Source organism: Sorex fumeus, unplaced genomic scaffold (genome assembly GCF_029834395.1).
Source record: "Sorex fumeus unplaced genomic scaffold, SorFum_2.1 ptg000072l, whole genome shotgun sequence".
Lineage (NCBI taxonomy): Eukaryota > Metazoa > Chordata > Mammalia > Eulipotyphla > Soricidae > Sorex > Sorex fumeus.
Genome location: NW_026606129.1, coordinates 57,105,691 through 57,126,321, shown reverse-complemented (window position 1 = coordinate 57,126,321; position 20,631 = coordinate 57,105,691). Strand labels below are relative to the sequence as shown.

Here is a 20,631-nt window from a genome sequence, read left to right as displayed (position 1 = left end):
GTGGGTATTATGTTGAATGTATAGTGCTTTGGGTTCAGTTTTTGTTGGATTTGGTTTTGGGGCCAGACCTGGCAATGCTGAGGATTTACGCCTGGGTCTGTGCTCAGGGATCACCCCTGACATTGCTCAGGTGACTATATGTGGTAAAGAGGATTGTACCTAGGTCAGCTGCATGCAGTGCAAGCACCTTCAACACTGACCTATGTCTCCAGTCAAGGATACATATTTTTGATGACGTTAATTATAATTTTGATGATGCTAATCATGGCTATGGTACTTGTTCAGGTAGGTTTGCTAAGATTTTGCTGAGGATCTTTGCATTTATATTCATCAGGAAATATTTTTCACTTTTATTATCAATTCAAGTATTTTTAGTATCCATTATGATTGCTACTTTGACACATAATATAGAAGTAGTTATGTTTTGGGGGGGAGCCTTCCTAAGCAGTGCTTGGGGACCCTGGGGGGCCCCTCCCAACAATTCTAAATTTCTCTGACAGTTTGGCAGCAATTCAATGCCAAGTCCCAAGGACACAGTACTGGTTGGTCCCTGTGCTGCGAGAGATTACCCAGGCCACTTGGGCAGTGTTCAGGAACCTCCAGGGCCGCACTGCTAATGCTCAGGGACCCATGGGCTGCTGACTGATCTGCCTCATGAAGACTTGCACCTTAACACTCTGTACTATCTCTCTAGGCCATAGTGGTAAGGTATGGTTTTTAATTTCCAACTCTGTGAATGTTTTGTTGGGGAGAAGGAGGGACTGGGCCAGAGCACTACATATCCAGTAGTGCTCAGAGATCTCCTGGCATTGCTCGGTTCACCATATGGTGCCAGGAATTGTACTGGGGTCATGTGCCTGCCAGGCAAGTACCTTCACCCTGTACTTTCTCTCCAGTCCAGTGTGAAATTTCTTTTTTTGTTGTTTGTTTTTGTTTTGGGACCACACCTGTACCATTGCTCAGGGTGCTTGGGATGCTATATGTGGTGCTGGGGATCAAACCTGGGTCAACTGCATGCAAGGCAAGCACCCTACCTGCTATACTCTCTAGCTTTGAAATTACGTTTATTTATTTCTAAAGCTGTATTCCTGTGTAAAGAAATCTTTTTCAGAACAGGTAGTTGTGTATTTTCTAAAGGGCAGTGGCGCTCTATCTCTCCCCACTGCCCACCACATTTGGTAGTCTCGGGCCACTTCCCCCACCCTGGGGAGGGTGATGGCGATGGGCAGGTGAAGAAAGGAAATGGTGGCCAGGCTGGTTGGTGACAGTTGCAGTTTATTCCAGTCTCCTCTCCATTCTCCTCTGATTCCTTCTCTCCCCTTTCCCCTCTCCCCTCTCTTGCTTTTCTTCCTTCTCTCCCCTCTCTCCCCCTCTCCTCTCTCTCCTTTCTTTCTCCTCTCTCTCTCTTCCCTCTCTTCCTCTCTCCCTCCCTCCAGCCTAGTTTATATAGAAATCATGTAGGTTGGGGATACAAAGGTGGGTTGAACATTAACAAATCAATAAAGAAAGGTAAGACCACTGCTCCAGGAAATTAACTCAAGGAGAAAACCTCATCTAAAGAGATTACTCCAGATTACTAGGAGATCCACTCAAGGGTGGGATCCCAAGGAGGGTGTGTTGCTTTCTTCTTTCCTCAGCTAGTAATCCACTTAAATAGTTGTAGTAAGTCTACTTCTAATATTTCTAGCAGTATCATTCTGTATGAGCACAGTAAGAGATATAAACTTAAGGTTTTGTTCTTCCTGAGGATATCTCACTATATATTCCAGACTGCAGTCCTCAGGCCAGGTTAGTCTTCCTAATCCCAGCAGGGTCCTAATTTTGTCGTAACTTTTAGATCATGACAGCGTTTGTCTATGACCATGCTCTCAATTTATCGTTGAGTATTGTGGCACTTTGGCCTGACCCATTTCAATGCCAAGGTAGCTCACAACTTGCCCTGGGTCCATTCAGTCCCTCGTCGGGACTCTGCTTTTGGGGTGCTGGGAACTAAGGGCAACTGAGTCAAGAAAGCAGATGCCCAGGAATAAATATTATTGGAGTCAATCAACTCCCAAGTTACAAAACCATAATGTTAACTGTCTTTCCGTGTCCATACAGAAAAGACATTGCTTTAAGGTAAACTAAGTTCCCTGAGGCAATGCTGAAAGGACAAACCCAATGTTATCCTACAGGTTTTTAAATTTGTTGAGAGTTGATTTAAACTGGCAGGCTACCGAATGTAACCTGCCCACACGGCAGAGTCTGGCAAACTCCCTGTGGCGTACCCAATATGCCAAATACCGGTAACAATAATGGGTCTCATTCTCCTAAAGAGCCTTGAATATAGCACTTTCTTAAAAATCTCAGGGCTAGGATGAAGGAGACGTTACTGGGGCCTGCTTGAGGCAATTGACGAATAACAGGATGGTCGTGATTCGTGATTTAAATTCTGGGTTTTGGTCAATATTTTGTATGTGTACCTTCAAGGGAAAATGTATATTATTTATTGGATTCTGAGTATAGAGTTCTGGTTTGCCAGCTGTTTTAGCAATTTCAATGTTGTGTGACTTCTGTTTTTATGAAGATTTTGATATATTTCTATTTATCCACCTTGATATATATTCTCCTTTCATATTTGTGGATTCAAGGGCCAGAGCAATAGTATAGTGGGTAGGGCACTTGCCTGTACGCAGCCAAACCGGATTTGATCTCTGGTATCACATAGGTTCCCAAGCCCACCTGGAGTGATCTGGGAGCCAGGCATAAGCCCTGATTTGAGAACCAGGAGTGTTGTTACTCATCTCTAATTATACTTCTGATTTCTTCTCTCTCTCTCCTTTTTTCCCCTTCCCTGTCCTTTGTAGTTTTGACACTCTGAGTCACATTCATGCTTAGTTGAGGTACTTTGCATATTTAGATTTGGTACTTGCTGGGAGTGGCAACATTATAGTTGTAGTGCTCATTCATGTGCTTGCTAGGATTCACACTCCTGGCTACAGAGCCTGCAAAATGTCAGTTGCAGTGTCTGAACACACTTAGCCAAGGTGCTCTGATGATTCTACATTATGCTGTGTTCTGGGGAATCACAATCAGATGAGCCATAAGGACCATAACTGATGCATGTTGGTTGCACACAAGATTCTCACTTCCAGCTTCACGCTTGCAAGGCAGGAACATTTGATGCTGAGGCAATCTGTTCTCATTATCTTTGAAGTCTCATGACAGACATTTTTATTATGTTCTCTGACATTCTCTTTTATTTTTCATTTACTTGTTTCTTTCTGTTACATTCTGAATAATTTATCATAGGTATCTTCAGCTTACAAGTTCTATTTTCACTGTTTCTTGATTCACAAATTAGCCCATATATTTCTATATTTCTAATTTCAAATAAAACTTTTTTTGCAGGGGTGTAAAGGGCTCACAGCCAGTTCTCAGGGGATCTAGGAGCCACTCCTAGCGATGCTTTGCGAACCAGGCTAGATAGTTGGAACAAGTCTATTCCTTACTTGAAAATTAAGTAATTTATGTTTGATTGGAGTCTTGTTAATTAATGTTAGTTGAAAGAGTTTTAAACTAGTAACAATATTTTTCATGAAAATATAATCAGTTTTTACTTATAATTAGTAGAACATGCTGCATTTTTGCTTTATGGTGAGAAATAATAAAGCATATTCAACTTCCAAAATTGCAGGTTCTTGTTAAACCTTTGGAAGACCGAGGATACCTCTTTCTTCTCTCTTCATGCCAGATGGTATCTCCATATGGTAGGTAATACCTTTCTAATCAAAAATTTTCTTCAAGTTCTTAGTTAAACCTTACTCATGAATTTGGCTTCTGTTTTTTTTTTTTTTTAAGATCATCAAACTGTCAAGTCTCGAGCACTGCATGCTTTGTTTCTGTTTCAAGAACCCAGAAGCATAATTACTTGTAAGTTCTTTGGATACTTTTAGGTACCTGTATCATTAAAATTTTCTAACAGTAAACATTTTTATCTTTTTTACATCATATCTTGAGAAATAACTAGCTGTGTTGAGCAAAATGAAATGTAATTTACATGATTTATTTTGGGGAAAGTCTTCCAAGAATTGTTTAGATTTGCCTCTGGGCCCTTACCTGACTGCCAGTTCAGAGTGAGTACCTGAGGATCGGTGTTTCTCAGGTCTTAGGGTATCAGGGATCACCCATGCCACCACTGACCACCCTCAGGCCTTGTAATGCTTATGGGACCATGTGGTACTAGGTTTCAAATTGGAGCCATGTGCATATAAGGCATGCAGTTTAACACCTGTACTGTCTCTCCAACCTGCATGATTTTTAATATTTAAAACATTTCGGAGAGGGGGATGTGGAGAGGGTTTGGGACATACCATATGGTGCTTGGTGTCTACTTCTTGATCTCTGCTGGTGGACCATATGGTATAAGAAGCAAGCTGGGGCTGGTCATATACACCTTAACTCCATATTAATTCTTTGGTCCCCATTGACTTTTTAAATGTTTTTTGGCTTGGGCGGCCGTACCCCACTGTGGTCAGGGTGGACTCTTGGCTCTGTGCCCAGGGATCATTCCTGGTGATGCTCAGAGGAGAGCAACATTTGTCGTGCCAGGGATCTAACTTGGATACTCTGCATGCAAGGCACGTAGGACTTACTCAATGTTGTATTTCTCCGCCTTCTTCTTGCCATGATTATTATTTTTTTTAACTATGAAAAGTTCTTTTGGTTTTACAGTACTTTCACTAAAAAAAGTTATTAAAGTTGATGTACTTTGGTTTTTCAGGGGTATTTTAGTTGTGTTTGTTTTGGTTTTGGTCCATACCTGGTGGTGTTCAGAAGTTACTCCTGGCCCTATTCTCAGAAATGACCTCTGGTGGTGTTCTGGGGATCATATGCGGTGCTGGGGATCAAACTGGGGATCAATCACATATAAGGACAGCAACTTAACCCCCTGAGCTATCTCTCTGATCCAGTTTTTCAGAGTTTCATATGGTTATAAAATAATTTACATTATTTTTACATTCTTTTTTTTTCTTTCTTTTTTTTTTTTTTGTTTTTGTTTGTTTTGTTTTGGGGCTACACCTGGTGGTGCTCAGGGGATACTCCTGGCTCTGCGCTCAGGAATTACTCCTGGCAGGCTCGGAGGACCATATGGGATGCTGGGGATCGAATCCGGGTTGGCCACGTGCAAGGCAAGAACCCTACCCTTTGTACTATTGCTCTGGCTCTTACATTCTAAATTTTGCATATCAAATTTTAGGAATTATAAATGCATGTGCTTTATAATAGGTTAACTGTGTTCAATGTCAGGCTGTTAATAATAAGATATTTCCAAACTGAGAAATAATACATTTCCAAATTAGGAAATGTGCTATTGATCATTCTAAGAAATAACTTTACATCAAGGTAATGTTTCCATTATGGGTTTCATTATTAAATTAATAACAAAAGACTCAGAATCAGGGATGTAGCTCAGTGTTTGTGTACATGCTTTGAATCTATACAACCTTACCTTCAATTCTTCAGTACCTGCTACCACTCTCCACTCTCCACACCCCAAAAAATATTCTCAATTGTTGCCACTCAGCGCCTACATACATACATACATATATATATATATATATATATATATACACACACACACACAGTAATGAGACAGAGTTCAAATGAATTTAAAAGTTTTGGGGGAACTTGAAGTGATAGTACAACTGATAGAGTACTTTCTGGGTCAGTTTTGTGCAAGGCTAGCATCTTACCTGTTGTACTGTCCTTCTAGGCTTTATGTTTATAAGAATCCTCGTCATATATTTTTATTTTACAAGGTTGTATTAGGATACAACTTATGTGGCTCACCATTACTGTATAGCAGTGTATAATAATAAGTAAACTGTATTTGTGTCTTAGTTGCTAATATGTTTTACTTTTTTGTTTATAGCACCAAAAGGTTCAACCAGTGCACCACCACAGGAAAGACACGAGAACATGCAAGATATATTAAAAATTACACAGTTTTTACAGTTTGCTTTGATTCAGTGTCGAAAGGAATTTAAAACTATAAATACCATAAATTTTCATTCTGTTGTTGAAAAGTATGTAAGTGAATTTTTTAAGCGAGGTTTTGGCTCAGGTAAACGAGAATTCATTATGTTTCCATATGATTCACGTTTAGATGATAAAAAATTCTTACATTCAGCTCCAAAAAATAAATCCCATTTAGATAATTGTTTGCACACCTATATTTTTCGACCTGAAATGTATCAGTTAGCTACATGTAAATTAAAGGAACTATTTGAAGAAAATAGGAAACTTCAAGAGTTCAGTCCACTTTCAGATTATGAAGGCCACGAAGAAGAAATTAATGGTTCAAAAATGAAATTTGGAAAACGAAACAACTCAAGGGGTAAAACTATTATACCTGGAAAACAGAAGTCATCTCATTCTTTAGATTATGATAAGGATAGAGTCAAAGAATTGATTAATTTGATTCAGTGTAGGAAAAAAAATGTGGGTGGAGACTCAGATACAGAAGATACTAGAAGCAAAACTGTCTTGAAGAGGAAGCTTGAAGATCTACCAGAGAACATGAGAAAACTCGCCAAAACCAGTAATTTATCTGAGAACTGCCGTCTGTATGAAGGTAAAATAGTAATCTGCTCATGTATAGTATTAAAATAAGAAAAATAGAGCAAATTAGTTCTCTCCTTTTCCTAGTACAAGGGTCTAAAATTTGTAGCCTCCAAATGAATCAATCCTGTACCCTGATTTTGTAAAGTAAATTTTTCTGGACTACAGTGATAGCTTTTTCTCTTTGTGCTTTAAGTACAGAGTTGGAACAGATTATATGATCCAGAAAACTGTAAAAGTATTTGATTCTTTTCAGAAAATGTTTGCCAGCATAGGCAATGTGTAAATATAATGTTTTGAAATTATGTACCTTAGACCAGTATGAGAGTAAAGTATGTATACTCAGTTTAGTAATCAGAACTCTTATATTTCTTTGGTTTATAATTAGAAAATGCAAAATATGATATTGGCTTTGTGCAAGAGTGCGCTTATTGAAAGGAACTTCTGAACAGTGAAATCCCTTTTTTGGTTTTTGGGCCATAGCCAGACGGACTTAGGCATTGTCTGGGATATGTTTCTGGTAGTGTTCAGGGGACCATGTGGTTCTAGTATCAAATCCGAACCGTCATGTAAAGCATGTGCCTGAGCCCTTTGTCCTATATTCCTATCCCTTGAACTTTAAAGTTTCTTAGATGCACATTGTACTATACTTCTCCCACACATACACTATTTTAGGAGTTCAGTAATATTTGCTGTTTGTTTTTGATTTTGGGCCACATTTGGCTCTGTTCTCAGGGTCACTCCTGGTTGGCTCAGGAGTGTGCAGTGCCAGAGGTCATGCTATCTCTGGTCCCTTTTTACCCCTTTTGGAAAGAAAAAATATTTTTTCTTTGTGTTTGGTTTTATTTTAGTTGAACAGTAGAAGAGAGAGATCCTTAGGTTTTCAGGTAATTTAAAACATTTTATCTAGTATTTATAATGCTGTTTCATAGCATAAATTGTATTCTTTTGCATTCAGGAATCTACAACAATCTAGATTTTGTGCTACTATTTTTATTTATAGTAGATGTAAGTTTTCCATTCGTGTTTCTTACTAAGCAATTTTACTTAGTAAAATTTTTTTTTCTTCTGTGTTTTTAAGTACAGTGTGTCATAGAATTTATACCATAGTAGGCTGATCAGTGTCCTTATTACACTTCCATTAGTAATGTATGTTTGTGTCCTCAGTCATGTTTTTTTTCCTCCTTTTTGTAGTGCCAGGGATTGAACCCAGGGCCTTACTCATACAAAGTGTGTCCTCTATCACTGAGTCACATCTCTGACCATCCTTAGTCACTTTTCACTTCTTCCTTCTGTATTATTCAGCAAGTTGTTATTTGTGAAAGATGAAATTTAAAATTTCACTTTGTGCATTTATTTTGACAACCTCACTAATATATTGGCTTTTGCAGGAATTTTTAATTATAGTATTATAGTCTGAAACTATTGATCTATGTCTACATATGTATTTATTTGTAGACATCAAGCTACTGAGTGTAAAACCAGCACTAAACGTATGTCATCCTTAGTTACAAAGGAGAAAACCACTTCAGATAAGTTATATGAAGTTTGTTTAATAATCATTAAACTCAATTCTGACTCCCAACAATTTTTATAGTTCTAAGACTACTATGTTTCCTAGCTCTGTGCACATAGAGGACAAAGCACTTATTTTTTGTATCAGTTTTAGCGGAAAATTGATTTTGGATATAGTTTTTAGTGAAAATGAGACTTATCAACATTTAAGTGATGGGAAAACCAATATTATAATAAACCAGAGGAGAAATTGGGGCAAGGTAAACGGCATGGAAAGGTTAAACTTCGCCAAGGTCAAGGATATGGCGCAGCACACATATCTTGTATGTAGGAGGCCCTAAGTTTATTCACAGATATTTATTTGCTTTTCATTGAGGTAACACTGTAATTTTTAGATGCACAACTGTAGTTCAGTAGTAGTGTATGCTACACCATGTTGATGAGTTTTGGTAACAAGAGAAACTACAATATATAGAATTTTGGGTCAGAGAGACAGTGGGGAGAGGATTTGCCAAAAACTGACAAAAAGAATAAGAGTATTTTATTACTCAAAAGTTGCCTTGTGCTCCTCTGTAGTTAATTTCACACACCCCACTAATGATCTGCCTTTTGTCAATAGATTAGTTTTTCCTGCTTCATATTTCATATGACTAAAATCATGTTGTATGGTCTCTGTTGCTTTGATTTTTTTTTCCCCTCCTTTCATGGTGCAATTTGTCCTACTTAAAAATGTTTACATCTGCCCAGGCTTTACTACCTCTTTCTTTCCCTTAAAATTAAAGTACATGAATCTCTGATGATTTACTTTTTTGCCAGATTTTTCTGATATGGGGTGTGCAAATTACCCAGGTTCGCCTAGCTTGTGGCCATGTTTTAACGTATTTTTTCTCATAGTGCATTTTGTTCTTAAAGTTTAGTGTATAGTTCTTTAGGATGATTTTATGTCTCTAATGTCTTAGCTTTGCTATGAATTAAAGTAATCTAGTCACAAAGATAAAGCTGGTGAAATTTCAGAATTTCACCAGAGCTTTAACAAAATGTAAGAGATAGGATAGAAATCAAAGTCTTTCCCTTTCCTTCCCTTCCTTTCCCCCCTCCCTTTCTCCCTCCCTTCTCCCCTTCCTTCATTTCTTTCTTCCTCCCTCTTTTCTTCTTTTTCCCTCTCTCTTTTTTTTTGGGGGGGGGGCTTTTTGGATCACGCCTGGCGATGCACAGGGGTTACTCCTGGCTCTGCACTCAGGAATTATTCCTGGTGGTGCTTGGGGGACCATGTGGGATGTGGGGGATCGAACCTGGGTTGGCCGCATGCAAGGCAAAAGCCCTACCTGCTTTACTATCGCTCCAGCCCCTTTCTCTTTCTTTGTTTTTAGGTTTAATTGTATCTTGCTTTCCTTGTATTTTGTACAATAACTAGTACATATATTTTATCTGTTCATTGTTTAGAATTTTGGTGGTACAGTTTAAGGTAATTATCATATGACTGTTAATATATTTTGTTCATACTACCGATATGTTGGAAGTCATTATTCCATTAATAGAATTTTCAAATTATGAAAATAAATTTTGTGTAAAGGGAATTTTGGTGTCGGTGCAAAGTTTATATAAATGGATGGGTGAGCTTGTAAAATCTTAGTAAAATCAAAGTATATATATATATCACAATCCTCCCGTTGTTCATCAATTTGCTCGAGCAGGCCCAGTAACATCTCCATCATGAGACTTGTTGTTACTGTGTTTGGCATATCAAATATGACATGGGTAGCTTGCCAGGCTCTCCGAGAGGGGCGGAGGAATCGAACTCGGGTCGGCCATGTTGGCCATGTTGCCCGCTTGAAAGGCGAACACCCTACCGCTGTGCTATTGCTCCAGCGGTAGGGCGTTTGCCTTGCACGCAGCCAACATGGCCGACCCGAGTTCGATATATATATATATCGGATGGGTGAGCTTGTAAAATCTTTGAATTCCTGGCTGTAAATATCTTGTGAATAATTTTAGTCTTATTTGAATATTATTTTTATGCTAGCATTCAGACCTTAAAATACAGTTTTCCTTTTTCTCTTCTTTGCAGAATCCCCTCAGCCTCTTGGCTTACTTGAGCATGAGAGTGACTTGAGACAGCAACAGGAAGATTCCTCTAACTCGGGCATTGCTGATATCCATAAACTGTTTAATTGGCTGTCCGAAACACTTGCAAATGCACGCCATTCTGATGCCACCCTGACAGACACAGTCAACAAAGCTTTAGGATTGAGCACTGATGATTCTTATGAAGAATTGAGACAAAAACATGAGTATGAATTGAACTCTACTCCAGATAAGAAGGATTATGACCCACTTGCTTGTGGGAAAACTGAAAATGTACATTTTAAGGGTACTCAGAGTCCCTTGCTAGAAGTTGATACATCATCTTTAAAGTATCCTGTTACTGTTTGTACCAGTGAAGTAGGAGGTGACTCTACACTACACTTGAATAAAGTAAGTGTAGATCTTAATTATTGTTCGCTTCTGTGAATGTGTGAAATGCTTTTGTGAATATGGATGTGCATTAGTATTTTCCTTCTTTCAAAAAGAAGGGAGACATGAAAGAAGTGTCTTTCCAGGATAATAATGTAGAAAGAAGTGCATAAAAATTGTTTTCTTTTTTGCTATATAGAATTTTGTATATAATTCAGTATTTATCTGTTATCAAAAATTGCTTTGGGGGGTTAATCCCATGTCAATTTCATAACAAATTTGAATCATCAAAATATTGACCTCTTATGATTTTGAGTCATGCCCAGTGATGTTTTGGGATTATTCCTGGTTTAGTGTTTGGGGTTTCTTTTTGGTGGTGCCCAAGGGAGCACGTAGTTCCATATATTGAACCCAGGTCTCTTGCATGCAAACTCTGCCCTCATACTGTTGAATTATCTGTTTCCAGTGTTGGCTTTATTATGGCACCAAAGAACCCAAAGGTGAATCAGATGAAGCTGTTAAATTCTGTGTATTTATATAGAACTCCTAATTTTAAAAGTTAGATGCTTTATATTTCTCATGCAAATAGGAATGGAAGATGAATGCTCTTTAGAATTCTTGTGGTGATTTTAGTCTGACAGGGGCATTCAGTTTATAATGATATAATACTGATCTTGTTCTGCTGTTTTTGAATTTGGGGGGGGGGGGGGCATACCTAGTAGTACTCAGTGCTTGAATAGTTCATGTGGTATAAAGTCTAAAATATTTGGTGCTTTGCCCAGTCTATCTACCTCTGCTCTAAATAACATTCAAATTATTTTTTCAGGGAAAAAAAATTATTCTTTTTCTTGCTTTTCCGTTAAACCAGCCCAGTGTTTTTTGGTGGGGCAATTTGGTCTCATCTGTTGAACCAAGGACTTCTGCATGCAAAGCATGCACTCCAGTTTGTTGAACTATCTTGCTGGCTCAAAACCTTTTTTCTAGAACTGAGGAATTGAACCCAAGCTCTTACACATACAAGGCAGGTTCTCTACTGTTGAGCTACATCCCAAGTCCAGAAGTATCATTTTTTTTTGCACAAATATTTTTATCAGAAGTATTATTTTTAACTGATGCTTGAGTATTTTAAGCTGCCTTGTTAGTTTTACTCATTTATAATGTTTAGATCAGAGTCTGTGAATTTGCTTTGGGAAAATAATTATTCTTGACATTAAAATTTATTGGAAAGAAAACTTGAATATGTACTCTTAATTTTTAGGATCCAAGTTCAATTAATGTGAATAATTTTGAAGATTGCAGTGTATGTCCAACTGTATCCATTGACCATAGAGCCCATAAACAATCTAAGTCAAATAATGTCGAAGAGACTGAAATACACTGGAAACTTATTCCAATTACAGGTAAGAAGTGTATTGGAGCACACATTGCTTGATTTTACCCAGGATTGGTTTCCTGCAGTGTGAGAGCTTAGTGATTATAGCACCCCTTCAGTAGTGCTAAGGGGACCAGATGGTGTTGGGGATAGAACTTGGAGTCTCATACATATGAGATATGTGCTTCAGCTCTTTGAGCTATCTCCCTGGCCCTTGAACAAACAGCTCTTTGCCAATAAAGGAAACCGGGTTATAAACTAAAATTACCAATTCTTCAGTGACACTGAGGGGAATTTTGAAAACATGATGGGTTTCCATGAGGATTTTTTTTTTTTTGCCTTTTGGGTCACACGCAGTGATGCTCAGGGGTTACTCCTGGTTCTGCACTCAGGAATTACTCCTGGCAGTGCTTGGGGGACCATATGGGATGCCGGGGATCGAATCCGGCTCAGCTGCGTGCAAGCAAACACCCTATCCGCTATCGCTCTGATCCCTTCCATGAGTTTTAACGCCATTCTTTACTTAGTATCTTAGTAGGGAGGGCAAGAGGAAGTGATGGTAGACACCTGATTTTAGATTATGTGCTAGAGACTTCGACTTAGAAAGGAAATATTTAAAATAAGGAAATAGTTGGTACAAAATGATTATTCTAATCATGCCTGCTCTAGAGAGGCATATATACTTCCTAGTATATATTCAGAGCCATTTGAAAGCACTTCTGGGTCAATGGAAAGGGAACCTACTTACTTTAGAATAATTTTTAATTTTAGGCTAAAAAAAGAATTGCTTGAATTTGTTAGCATTGTAAAAGTTTAGTAGGTATCATTGCTACCTGAAAATATTCTACAAATCTATGAATGCTTTCCCTTAGGAGGGAATACAAGAAGTCCAGAAGACCATCAGGGAAAATATGGTGAAAAGCAAACATCAGGTGAGAAGGCTTGCTTTTGCTTTTCCTCCCAGTATGCCTTCTGAATCGATACTTGCATTTCTGGTACTCCATCAATAAGGCATTCCCTTAAAGTTCTATTAATTAAAGAAAACTAGGATGATAACATTTGTATTTCATTTATTAATTGGCTTGTATCAGATATTCTTGGCAAAGAATGTCTTCAGAGAGCCTTAAATATTCCTAAAAATTAGTTTTCTTTACCTAGAGCAGATTTTATATGGCATGATGACTTGGAAAGACTTGGAAAGAATATTTTATTAATCTGCTTATGCATAATATCCAGAGAAACAGTCCTCAACTGTATTTGTTTTTTCATTTAAAGTATATGGAGTAACGGAATTTATCTTTCTCACCTTGAATATTTTTGACCCATGTCTTCTAAAGCTAATGTTAATTTCTGCATATTTGAAATAGAAGATTAGGATTTTGGATTCTAGAAATATTTACAGATATTACTGATTAGCTAGCTGCAATGACTGCTTAAGACAATTATTTTTTTTTTAATTTTACTTTCTTAAGGCCTTCCCAGAAGTGCTCAGGCTCCCGAGGCCACTTCTGGCAGTGCTTGGCCAGGAGGTATACCAGAAAGTTATGCTTCTGGAGGCCAGTTATGCCCTCCGAATACAGTGTATCCAGCTGTCGTTGAACATTTTGTCTGAAGTTTATCGGGGTTTGGTTTTTTGGTTTGAGAGAGAGAGAGAGAGAGAGAGAGAGAGAGAGAGAGAGAGACTGTGCACAGGCACACGCATCTATCAGTAATTCTGAGTAATAACAGAAGAGGTTTTGTTTATGCTTCCAAGTATTTGAAGTTCTCTTAATTTCAAATACTACCTATGTAGTTTGTCACTAAAATGATTAGGATTTTATTTTTGAAAATACTTTATTCACCACTAAAAAGTGAATATTAAGCTTTAATGGTGGTCATTAGAAAATAGGTATTATGATGGGTATTGTCGTGTGTGCGTTAAATTACTCATTGATAGAAACATTTGTTTTTTGGACCACACCCAGTGGTGCTCAGGGCTTACTCCTGGCTCTAAGCGCAGGGATCACTTCTGATGGACTTGGGACCATAAAGTGTTCTGGGAATCAAACCCGGGTCACCCTACCAACTATACAATCACTACAGCCCTAATGAAAACATTTTTAAATAATAAAGTTGGGGGGCTGGAGAGATAGCACAGTGAGTAGGGCATTTGCTTTGCAGGCATCCAACCCGAGTTAGATTTCCAGCATCCCATATGGTTCCCTGAGCACCGCCAGGAGTAACTCCTGAGTGCAGAGCCAGGAGTAACCCCTGTGCATCGCTGGGTGTGACCCAAAAAGCAAAAAAAATAAATAAGTGATGATGATAATAATAATAATAAAGTTGGGGCTAAGAGAGATTGCTCAAAAGACTGTAGCACATACTTTGCATGAGGGCATATTGGTTCAGTCCCTAGCACCACAGGGTTCATCCCCTGAACACTGCTGGGGAGTGAAGGGAGAAGTTGTCCTCAAGCACTGCCATGTATAGTTCCAAAATAAAATCAAATGATAAAGTTGTTCTTCTTAATAAAATTAAACAGTAAACTTTTGAGCATTATTAGGTGATGATTATTTATATTTTAAATATGGAAAATTTCCACATCAGTTTAAATTATATTTCAGCTTATAGAAGTTCCCTTTTTATAAGGACTGGAGAGATAGTATAGAGATTAGGCACATTCCTTGCATGCAGCTGATTCTGGTTCTATCCCTGGCACCCCATGGTACCCCAAGCACCTTAGGATGCAGCACTTGAGGGTTCCAAGTACACTGCATCCTCAGTGCTGACCCATTGGCCCAATTGACTAAGAATTCACCAGGAGGAGCCCTCAGGCCTCCTGCACACAACTGGGGAGGACAGAAGTGCAAAACTCCTTGAAAAAGCAAATCTTACGCTCAAGTCCATAAACTTGGTTTTTTCCTTCTCAGTGAATCGACTTCTATTATGAATTTCTTAGGAACATTTCCAGACCTTTTTAAAATATGTAGTAAGCCCTTTATTGTAAATTTAAGGACATTTTGAGTCAACACATGGGATTTAAATTTTCTGGTTTTATTTCATGTGCATTAAGTTTTCTGGTTATATTAATTTTTTTGTTTGTTTATTTTGGGGGGCCACACCCAGTATTACTTAGGAGAGTTTACTCCTGGTTCTGAGCTTAGGGATTATTCCGGGTGGACTCCCTATCAGGGACCATCTGAGATACTGGGTATTAAACCCCAGGTGAGTCATATGCGAGACAAACTACCTACCTTCTGTACTATTGCTGGTTTTATTTCATGCAGAGTTTTAATTCTTAGCTTGGTACATTGGAATTTGAGGAAAGGGGCTGGGTATTTTGGATCATTTCTGTCTTCAAGGCAAGCATCCTACCCATTGTACTGCCTCTCTAGCCCTTAACATTGGACATTTTGTATTCTGCCATCTTCAGATCTGTTGTGGTCTTCTTTCTCTGCTGATAAGTGCCTTTGCAGTAGTTAATGAGGGCAGTGGTTCATGGTTACCAGCAGGGTGATAGGGAAATGTCACAAGTTCTAACTCCTATTGCAGTAGTTTAAATATTTTTTGAAATGTGTGTGAGAGGTTAGGGGCATAAATCAAAACTTAATTTGGTGTCAAAAGGAAATTCTGCTCTATCCATTATATACAAATTTGAATAGATGACTATTCATTATTATTTATTATTTTCATTAAATGATTATTCAATATGTCTTGGGGGGGAGGGGGTTCTGTTCCTATTGTTGCTTGGGCCAGGCAGTGCTCCAGGGTTATACCCAGTAAAACTAAGGTGGTGATATATTAATGGGGATTAAACATAGAGCATGTGCTCTCTCATTCGAGCACACTACATCACTCCATCTTTAAAGTGTCATAGTTTAGAAAAACTAGGACTTCTGATTTAGAGATACCGTTTAGTGTACTTGAAGTAGCAGTTGGTTTAAAGAATAATAGCTAAGAAAATAATAGTTAAGAAAAATTAGTGACTTGATTCATTTCTTTTCTAGTATGAATAGCTGTTAAACATCACTTTTATCACTTGTCATCCCGTTGCTCATCATGCTGGAGCGGGCACCAGTAATCTCTCCATTCATTCCTGTCACATGCTAGTGTAGCCCAATCACATCTACTCACTCCAGGAACATAGTCTCCTTTTTTTTTTTTTTAAAAAAAAGTGACTTTAGAGCATCTTTTATGAATTGTAATTGTAATTTCAAAAACATTGTATGTGAATTTAGGATTTTTGAAGGGGAGAAAACATCTTATGGATTGATTTGGTTGTTAAGAGTCATTGGCACAGTTTCATTCATAACAGCTACCTGAAACAACCTTTTCATCTCAAGTGGGTTAATAGTGATCATGATTTCTTTTGTAGTTATTTCTAAACAAAACAAATACAATTTTGAGAACACTACCAAAAGTTGCTATTGCAGCTTGAATCCTTTTTTTTTTTGAACCTTATTTTCCCTGACAAATTGAAGTCCCTAATGTAGAGAAATCCACTAAGCATGTTATTACATGAAATTTTAAAACCAGATGATATTAGTTCTTCTGGATCCCTAATGTATCTCTTGGCAATTATTCCCATAGTATTTCAGTGTGACTTTTTTTTAAATTGCCTTACATTCAGAATTTTTCATATTAAGAGACTGTTGCCATATTTTTAACACTTGGAAAAGAATATATGAGTTGAAGAAACTGCTGCAACTCACCATTCAGTTTACATGTATATTAAAGTCAAACCTACAGCAAAAAAGAAGAAGCAGAAATAGATGATTTAATTTATTATGCTACCTGGGCACTTTCAAAAGAAAGTCAAAGAAATAACTTTCAAAGCTCTTATTTTAAGTGGCTGAAATCCAAATATCATCCATAAGTAGGGCAAATAAGAAATAGAGTTCATAATAGTATTTGAGTTGCTATCCTACCATCCACTGCACAATTCTAACTATAGTATACTTGATACTTTATGAGTTTTTGTTTTCAGATAATGCATTTTCGTATTGCTCTTTCAATAATGGACTCTTCCTATATATAGGTATGAAATCACCAGAAGAGCAACTGGTGTGTCTGCCACCACAGGAGACCTTTCCTAACGACCCCCGTGTAATAAGTAGACAAAGAAATTCTGATTACCAGTTCCCATCCTCTCCATTTACAGACACACTGAAAGGTACCACTGAGGAAGACATGTCAACAGGTCAGGTGAAGACAGTGGAGGAACAGTGTGTGCCAGCAGCAGAGTCTCCTGCAGTGAGTGAAACCACAGAGAGGACTGTGTTAGGAGAGTATGATAACTTTTCTAGGAAGATAGAAGAGATTTTGAAACAAAAGAATGTTTCTTATGTCAGTAGAATTTCCCCACCTGTCTTTTCACCACAGAAGATGAGACCACTTTCAGAATTCATATATTCCAAGACTTCCAAAGCTGGTGTGCAGGAGTTTGTAGATGGCTTGCATGAGAAACTAAATTCTATTATTATTGAAGAATCAGCCAAGGGTGGGAATTTGCCACCAGTCAGTCCTAAAGATTCTGGTACTAAGATAACACAGAATACTTTTGGAAGGCATGTCCTACCAGTATCTTCAAACAACTTCAACAATAAACAGTTCATCGATCCACATTATAGTGAAACTTTCAAAGACACCAACTCAAGTGACCAGCATTCCTGTTCAACTTTTGGTTTGACCGAAATAGATATGAACCTGTCACACCATGCCACAGAGCTAATGGTGACTTCTGACCACACTGTACCTGGTGATATTGTCCGGGAACCTACAGAAAAAGAAACAGTAAAATCACCCAGTGATGTAAACATTTCTTCCCAACCAGCTTTTTCAAATTTTATAAGTCAGTTAGAACCTGAAGTATTTAACAGTTTGGTTAAAATCATGAAAGATGTCCAGAAGAATACTGTGAAATTTTATATTCACGAAGAAGAAGAGAGTGTGCTCTCTAAAGAAATAAAGGTAATTAAGTGAGAAAATAATAATGCCATATAAACTTGTCTTGCTGGATCTGACCCTCTATAACATAAAATTTTTTTAAATGTTTTCATATAGTTTAAAATTTTTTATAAACATTCCTGTAATTTTATGCAAAATGGAATAAGGGCTAGTAAATTTAAATCCAGAAACTGGATTTAACTGGGGACAACCCGGGTTCGATTCCTTGATTCCTCCGTCCCTGTTGGAGAGCTTGGTAAGTTGCCTATGGCATATTCGCTATGCCAAAAACAATAACAACAAGAATCACAATGGAGACGTTACTGGTGCCCACTTGAAGGGAAATATATTTAATTTTGAATAATGTAAATTATGACACATTAGAACAGATATTGACACAGAACAGATATTATGACACATTAATTAGTACAGATATCAATAGTTTTATATTAGTCATTTAATGAACTATAGGATTTTAATTCTGTAAGGGAATGGTTTTCAGAATTTTAAAATATCCCCATTTCTGCTAAAATATCTATTCCTAACTTACTGCTTGTTTTGAGGAAGCAAAGATTATAAAAAGTGGCTGATAGTACAAAGAGACCTCAACCTCACTACTTGACATGTCCTGAGCTTTCCTCAGTTTGGGTATCTTAGATGTCAATATGTTTATGTATTATGTGCATGAGCACAAGGAAATAGGGGAGGATGCAAGTTCTCCGTATGATTATTAAATAGTTTTGATTTTGAAAGATGAAGCCAGACTTACTAGAAATTCCTAGTTACAGGTTTGCTCTGTGTGGTTGAATGTAGAGCTTTTCAACATTTTTTCAGCACAACAACATAGCATATTCCCAAGCACAGTATTCTTGGGCTATGACAGCATGTAATGCTATGTGCTCAGCGTTACTTCATCTCACTACACATTTTGGTTTTTATTCTTGGTTTGGAGGCCACCCAGCAATACTTCGAGGTCTATTCTGGCCCAGCTCAGGGATTCTCCTGGTGGTACTCAGGAGATGTAGTGCCAGGGATAATAGTCAGTGCTCTGAATTTTAAATTAAAATTTTAATGAAAATGAAATTTAATTAAAATTAAAACATGAATGCTTAGTTTGTTAAGCTGTATTTCTGGCCCTTTACATTTTGTGTGGAGGGAAGTAGATTGTTCCACATTTCCCAGTGCTTGGAGGCTTCTCTTGGCTCTATGCTTAGGGGTTACTCCCAGTAGAACTCTGAGGACCGTCTGGTGCTCGGGATCAACTGGGGGTGGATGCATGCAAGGTAGATGGCTTAACTCCTGTACTGTCTTTTGAGGCCCCCCCCATACTACATTTAAAAACTATAATTTACAGGAAATGCACCTTATTAATGCTGCTTTCAATTCATTTTGGCATAAAGTCATATTTATTCTCTTTGTATAGAAGAAAAGAAAGTTGTTTTTCAGATCTCTTAATTAGATTGAAAGCTTGATGTCAACTGGACAATTTTCAGTAAACATGGTCCAATAGAATGAAGACTGATAGATGTTAAGAGTAAAATCAAACCATCTAGAGGATGCTACTTTAGGGCTGCACAGTACCCTCTTTAGTTGTGATTCTTCTAGACTGCTCTTGTAAGAGAGCAATACACTTAATTGTTTGGCAAGCTAGATTTAGTTTCATGGCTAAAGAGCAGTGTCAATTATGAGAAATAAGTTTCTGTCATGGAATGAGGATTACAATAACCAGGATCCTGTAGTCTTCTTTAGATTCTACCAACAGACTAAAATTGAAGGAAACTTTGCCTGGACTAACTTGTGTCCTTCCAAAGGTACTACCTTACCAGTATGGAGGGAGTGATTGAATGAAAGTCAGTTTTTTTGGGGTTTTTTTTTTTTTTTTTTTTTTTTTGCTTTTTTTGAGACATATCCGGCAATGCACAGGGGTTACTCCTGGCTCTTCACTCAGGAATTACTCCTGATGGTGCTCAGGGGACCATATGGAATGCTGGGAATCGAACCTGGGTTGGCCACGTGCAAGGCAAACACCCTACCCGCTGTGCTATCACCTCAGCCCCGAAAGTCAGTTTTTCTTAATGTAAATTGTAATGTTGCATAGCTTATTAGTTTGTAAATATAATTTTACATGCTGAAGCTCTCTGTGAATGATTTGGTGACTGTTACAAGTTAGATGAGCTGTAGTGATATGAAAAGTGCTTTAAACTTGGAAGGAATCTACTACTAATATTGCTGTAATAGCGAGTGGCATACCTGGAAAGAAAAATGGGAGTGATGGAATGTTAAAACTTGGGGCTTTTAGCTCCCATTTGACCCAGCAATACCACTCCTGGGAATATATCCCAGAGAGGCAAAAAAAGTACAGTCGAAATGACATCTGCCCTTGTATGTTCATTGCTGCACTGTTCACAATAGCCAAACTTTGGAAACAATCGGAGTGCCCGAGAACAGATGACTGGTTAAAAAAACTTTGGTACATCTACACAATGAAATACCATGCAGCTGTTAGAAAAGATGAAGTCATGAAATTTACATACAAGTGGTTCTACATGGAAAGTATCATGTGACGTGAAATGAGCCAGAAAGAGAGGGACAGACATAGAAAGACTCATCTGGGGAATATTAAGTGAGAAAGGGAGACGAACATCCAAGAATAGTTGAGATAAGTACCAGGAGGCCTGCTCTAGGGCTTGGAAGCCGGCAGCACATGCTGGGGGAAAAGGCAGCTCAGAGAAGGAAACACCAAGTAAAGGACATTTGGAGGG

The 20,631-nt window shown here is 37.9% G+C and overlaps 1 protein-coding gene across 4 annotated transcripts in view; it reads left to right on the top strand.

Moving 5' to 3' along the window:
• Positions 1-20,631, top strand: part of TASOR (transcription activation suppressor) — a 61,181-nt gene that overhangs the window by 32,805 nt on the left and 7,745 nt on the right. For 2 of the 4 annotated variants that reach the window (XM_056129828.1, XM_056129830.1), the window contains exons 12-18: positions 3,677-3,749; positions 3,841-3,912; positions 5,915-6,616; positions 10,187-10,593; positions 11,831-11,972; positions 12,817-12,876; positions 17,085-17,893. In XM_056129828.1, coding sequence (XP_055985803.1) covers positions 3,677-3,749; positions 3,841-3,912; positions 5,915-6,616; positions 10,187-10,593; positions 11,831-11,972; positions 12,817-12,876; positions 17,085-17,893 — 2,265 coding nt within the window. Of the gene's footprint in view, positions 1-3,676; positions 3,750-3,840; positions 3,913-5,914; positions 6,617-10,186; positions 10,594-11,830; positions 11,973-12,816; positions 12,877-16,961; positions 17,894-20,631 lie in introns of all 4 variants that reach the window. The other 2 variants (XM_056129827.1, XM_056129829.1) reach the window with 1 other exon arrangement.